Genomic DNA, 6284 nt, shown 5'->3' on the forward strand with positions numbered 1-6284 from the left:
CATTTCTCTGACCCTATTTTGTCCCTTGTGAAATTCGCTTTCATATTTCGGTGTCTCACCGTGGGGAACTTGCTTTGTGCTCGGTGATTCACCTTCCTGTTTGCGTCACCAACTATTCGTATGAACCGTGCATGCATATCTGTTTGTTTGTTTGTTCCACTTGTCCATTCGAATATGGATAAACAACACTGCATATTCGAGCGAGAAATAATTGAGCTACCCCAAAGAGTCGGTCGCAATCTAGATTCGTGTGTGCAAAAGAGCTAGTGCCGCAGGGAAACGTTTGTCGCATTAGACGGCAACTCTTTGGCGTGGGGGAATACCCTAAAGTGAAAGAGCGCGTGAAAGCGTAGACACCCTGGTGTTGCGAACCTCTATTGAAGTGGACACTCCCCACTAGAGAGTAGTAGTCCGGTGATCATCTTAAGTTCTCCTGATTCTGGGGAACAAAAGTCCGCGAATCCCGAGTAGGGGAACAAAGCGTTGGGGGCAGGAGGCCCGTTTCTTATTGACACGTCCTCGCTAAGATTTCCCTCGTATCGATGACAAGATTGCTTCGCTTTAACGTATCTTTCATCCTTAGTGATGAGACGACGTTTATATAACATTCTAGACCGGAGCTGACATTTCGAAGGTGCTCATGAAGAGATTCGAGTCAGAGTTGTCGAAACTGAATTCCACAAGGCTATTTAATGGCCTACTCGGGCTTGGGTTGACCTGATTCAAAACTGCCAAACACCAGATACAAGCAAATCAGGCAGACACAATCTCTGCCTACCTAACCTCTTTTGTGACGGCAACCTGGCAGTATCCCAGCCCTCGTGCTTCCTTCGGGTGACATGACAGCCAGGGACTGGAAGGGTGCTACAGCTGAATATTTGAACGTTTCAACATCAGGAAGTATCTTCACTTATTTTTGCGTTGTTTAAATCAGCTTCTGTCTTATAAATGGCCAGCCACCTAGGTACTACGTAAACCTACAAACCTAGCGGGCTCGACGCCTATTCCACCAGGGCATGCTGCATGCTCTCTTTGTCATCTTTTGTCAACTAACAGAAAAGTGGGAGTAATAACATCCGGAGATCCCTGTAAGAAAATGCTCGTGAAGGCGTTTCAGTGTCAAAATCTCCAAAAGTACCTACATCAAGAGGAGATGAAATGTCGGGCAAACCGATCAGGGCACAATGTATCCCTGTATTTCGGAGAGACTACAACAGATCGAGCATGTAGCGCGCTGTGTGGGTGGCTGTAGGACCAACCTGAATCTCCCTCTGCTTGCAGTCGGGGTGGAGTTGGACGCTCATAGTACCGTAGACTATGTGAACAGTTTGTAGGCAGCATGCGGCGTTTGTCTCAGTGCTGTGAACCGGTCAGCACAAACAAACGTGAGGATGAGGCTCACACAAGTGTTTTCAGCCTGCAAAAACTGAATATCTTCTCCAAAGAAATACCGTCAAAACAAGTCTGTACAACACGCTAGGTGTGTCTGAGTTACCGGGAACCTTGAACGATCATTCAGTAATGATGACATAAAAACAGTGCCACAGAATCGCATTGCGAAAGCACCGTTCTGTCACGCGAAAGAATACGACATATTCTTTATTCACAGTCAGGCTTCCAAATAAATGGTAATTGTACGGCGACGAAATATCAACGCTAAACTCTCATGTGCGGTCGATGGCGATGATTCACTCGACTTTAATCTACAACTTAGTTGTATGCGTACTACCATCTAGCTACAACGTTACCTGCGGGTTTGCGTCACATCCATCAGTGTGCTATTGAGAATTCGGTTTCTCCTCAACCGAATGGTATATACAATCGTGAACGTAACGATGGATAGTTGAGCCGATGCCAAAACATGCGACCAAAGTTGACCTCGTCCTGGTATGGGGTGCACTTTTGTCTTGTTTTTTTTCCACGGGTACATTGAACCCATTGTTTGGTGATCACCAGACAAAATGCCTGATAACGAAACGTTTGCTGACCAAGCTCGGCGAACAGATCAAGAACCACAAAACGAACCCGAACTACTAATATTTTGACATAATGCCAACAGATTGGCCGTGGAAGTCATTTGCGATTGTCTGAAGAACCTCGAGATACATTCGTTTACAACAAAACCCGAAGTGTCAACTTACAGGGAGGGTGAACTGCATTACAGTTGCTTCTCTAGTGCGCTTTTCAGACAATGGCCAAATTGAGATATCTGACATCTTTCCACATTCAGCAGGGTGTGTGTGTGTTTGAAACTGATTGTGTGATTTTATTCAAAGTGGTATACATACTTCGATATGTGACTAAAGCCTTTTCAATACTGTACCGATGCCTTCAGTTTATGCTAGTAAGTTTGACTTTGTTTTTATTTTGTTTTGGGTTCCTCGAGTGCATCCCACTTGTACGTTGTCGTTTCGTGGTCCGTCTTTGTTATGCTGGTCTCCTAATTTTCAGTTTCATGCATTGCAGGGTTAGTCTTGTTCGTGAGCGAGCTGTTGTTAAACTTTACCCCCTCTGCTATCGCATCGTGAGAAATTCCGTTTCCAAGTCACTCTATTCTTGTGCACTTTAGACTCCGTGACATTCCTTCGTTTCTGCATACACGCATTGCATGGGTGTATGGTAACCGTTATTTCTTTTTTATTCGTACCGATTTTTCTGTGGAATGTCTTGTCAGAAGGTCAGTTTGAATCAGTCCACCTGTGGCTGACCAGTTTCAGTTGGTTTCTGTTCCGTCTTTTTTCTTTTTCAGTGTTTTTTTAGCATTTCCGACATTTTTGTTGATGTGGCACTATAGTGTCGTTCTTTTTCGTTACGGTGAACCAGCGCGCGGTACATCCCCCCACCTAGTGATTCGCCATGAACCGAACACCTTTCTTCACTAGTCTTCGTAAGTTCTCTCAAAACGATGGACAAAGGTGTTGTGATGCACGAAAAAGTATAGTTTTCATCAGACTCACTCGCTTGTCCTTGTGTTAGTTGACCTAAGATGGGTTGGAATCATTGCAGTCACATGACTGCCTTTGTTTCTCATTTGTGGTAGGAAGGTAAGGTTAGTTCAGCTCGTAACCTTTTGCATCTGTCCCACGTGACATGTCGACCGTCGTTTGTCTACACCTGAGCTGTCTCAACTAGTGTTTTGTTATTCTCAAAGGTTGTCTAACTTTTTGCCCCGGCGCATTGCAAACAAACTGTCATCAACTGCTATTCCCTGTGGGGTTGAAACCCTGTTGTTGTGCTGACATTCCTTCCATCATCAGCTGGGTATCAAGACGCCTCTCGGTGTTCGTCCGAGGTCTTAGGGGCCTGATTCACGTCGTGAGGTTGTTCGGGCAACACTGGCGTCTCTCTTTGGTCCTGGTACATCTGTGTCTGTGTGAATTGATGCGTTCCCGTGTCTCGAAAACTGACCTCCTACTACCGATCTTGTCGCGCCAGTAGCTTAGCTTGACTGGCGCTACAATATGGTTCATTGACTTCTGCCCTGGGGATCAATCTTCGATATGATATTTCCAGTGCGTTGCCAAAAAACGATGCGATTGCATCCCGAGAAATTCAGCCATCAAATTGTTCACATGAAATTTCGGGCAGTTTTTCTTCTTAGACTTGGGGTCTGTCGGTCAAGCTTGTTTGGGCGCTGAACTTTATTTCGTGAGTGTCACTGTTGTTCGAATCAGTTGCCGGCTGGGCCAGTGTGACTACTGCCTTTCAGGTTGTTTATCGGATTGCCAGTACTGACGTATCCCACGTAGCTTTAGGAAAAGAAACTACCCCACGACGGATGAGTTACTCCGGCTTCATAGTTTACGCTGGTTAGTTCATCTTCTCCGCATCCAACAGAACCGTCTTCCTTACAGATCTGTTCTCGTCCAGCCCTGTGCTGAAGCATCCGAGAGGGGGACAATGTATGACCTAGCAACGAAGTATGGAACTACCAACCAGTAAACTCATTCGGGTCACCGCCTTTCTGGATGGGATCTCATGGACTCATGGACGAATGGTTAACGACGCCAAAAGACATGGTTGAATCACGCAATCAATGATGCTCGTCAATCATCGATGCCATCGCCTTCAGCTCCTCAGTTTCTGGGACTAAATGATTACGTCATTGCCTCTAGTGCTTGGCTATTTCCCGGTGGCCGAAAATGTGGTAGCTGGAACCAACATACCCTTGGTACTTGGTTTACAGATGATACACTGAAATCACTAATCGATTGTCATTATAGAGCCTTGAACTTGACTGGATGATACCGGTGGGAACTAAAAAGCTCAGTTAAATGACGTTTTTATTAGGCCCTCACTAGATGCATACAAACCGACCGGTCACGTAATCCTTTTGACAGACACTGTGGCCGCTCTATCACGCTTGAACAAAAAGTGTGTTCTGCCACTCTGTGCGTGGAATGCGGTCGCCGGTCCGGATAACTACTCCATTCCAAAAGTTAGAAAACTGGGGATATCGACTCATCATCTTTCTTCTACTTTTTTCAGCTTTCTTAATCCTTTTAAGCGCTGCACACCAGTGGGTGTGGTTGGAGTTCACTTGTGTGCTGGCTGGCATAGCCACACGGCATTTGTTTGCTTGAGCCTACCAATGTTTGTCTGCGTATCCCGGGGATCGATCCCTTTCGGAGAATGCATTCCAGTGTACCGACACTGTTCAAATTCGCCAGCGAACTATCCTGCTAGCCTTTGATATTAGTTGATTGATTCAGTCTGCTGGCTAAAATGAGCGATAGACATCAACATTCCACGCTCTATCGGGAATTTGTCGGTCAAGATTTGTCAAATGATCCACCTGGAACGGATCTTGCTCAATGAGTCGTTTAGCCTATCTGCCGCGATAACTACCCGGTCTATAGTGAAAGTCTGTGATCACATCTATGACGCGTGTATAGACAGATTCAGAGGTTCTGAAGGCTATAATCGATCATTCCTTTCCTGAGCTTGCGCTGGGTGACTTTGTGACCCAACATGCATCTGTTGCTGGGATTTTGATTGTTTGGTCACACTACAGTGCCCACCGAATGTTGCTTGCTATCACGAGAGCAAATTCCCGAATCTCTCTCCGGATCGTTCCTACTCAACTTATACTGTTACTACCATGCTTGAAAAACCTTCCTTGTCCCGATTATTTTCAGGTCAGCAGCAAAGAACCTACCAAACAGGTCAGACTTATTCGTCTCCGGAACCCGTGGGGCAACGATCGAGAGTGGTATGGACCGTGGAGTGATAAGTCCAGCGAGTGGAATGCTATTTCCGTTTCCGAACGAAAACGCATCGGCCTGGTTTTCGATAACGACGGAGAGTTCTGGTATGTGTTTTTGGAAGTTGGTTTCTTGTCCGTCGCTGTTCATTACGAAAAGCGTTATCCTCACAGTCCGACTAATGTCAAAGGGTGGTAATATAGCCAGGCATAGTATACACCTGGCGGATACTATTACAGGTAACATGTAATCTGTTATCGGCCACTCCCGAATTTCGTGTCATTGCTGTGATTTTAGGCTCGTTCTTGGCCAGCCGTGTGACCACTATGAATACACACACGGCCAAAACGAACCGATCGCTCAGAGTTAAATAACACGCACACACACACACACACGACAGTCTGTGTTACAGCGATTGATTCAGCCACCCAGTTCGGCGGTGGCTGGCGCGTATCATCATCATCAGCAGTAAGAAAAGCACGGCTCTTTTCAATCAATTAGAAAAGGTTTAGAACCGATTGAGAAGTCACTGTTTCAGAAGAGCTTGGTAAACAATCGGTAGTTTTCACTTGGGCAACGTTTCGCTTTTGACACAAAAGCTTCATCAGGCCAAGTGAACAAGTCCTGAACAGGTAAACAAATGACTCTTCTGGAATGAAACAAAGGAAGACCCGTGGTTCGAACCGCTCCTGTCTGGGCTTAGACAATCCGACAGACCCCTTCTGAAGCGTGATTCTTTCTGCGATTTGGACGCGGTAGCTGATAGAATAGACGCTCACGGACATAACAGATCTACGCAATAATTGCCTAACCACCACGTTATAATCCACTGTACGTTACCCACAGATCTTAGACCAGTATTCGCCAGATAAGTACGCACCCTCTGAAGACGAGGCGCTCAATTGTCTACGTTAGTAGATCACCTGTCCAATTGCGTCTACTCATCAGTTGAAGTCATATGAAGTCTGGAAATACGAAACAAAGTCCATATCGACCTGAATGACTCTCTTCATCATCACCATCGACAGCATGACACCAGTGTTCAACACCGATGCTTCACTGCCGTACAACCATGATTTA

General features: G+C 45.8%; 1 protein-coding gene across 1 annotated transcript in view; it reads left to right on the forward strand.

The window, feature by feature from the left end:
* Positions 1 to 6284, forward strand: part of T265_01101 (hypothetical protein) — a gene marked incomplete at both ends in the record, with an annotated part of 68509 nt that overhangs the window by 37150 nt on the left and 25075 nt on the right. The window contains one exon of the mRNA XM_009165044.1: positions 5139 to 5311. Coding sequence (XP_009163308.1) covers positions 5139 to 5311 — 173 coding nt within the window. The remainder of the gene's footprint in view (positions 1 to 5138; positions 5312 to 6284) is intronic.

The sequence above is a fragment of the Opisthorchis viverrini genome (assembly GCF_000715545.1).
Source record: "Opisthorchis viverrini unplaced genomic scaffold opera_v5_11, whole genome shotgun sequence".
In the NCBI taxonomy this organism is placed as follows: domain Eukaryota; kingdom Metazoa; phylum Platyhelminthes; class Trematoda; order Opisthorchiida; family Opisthorchiidae; genus Opisthorchis; species Opisthorchis viverrini.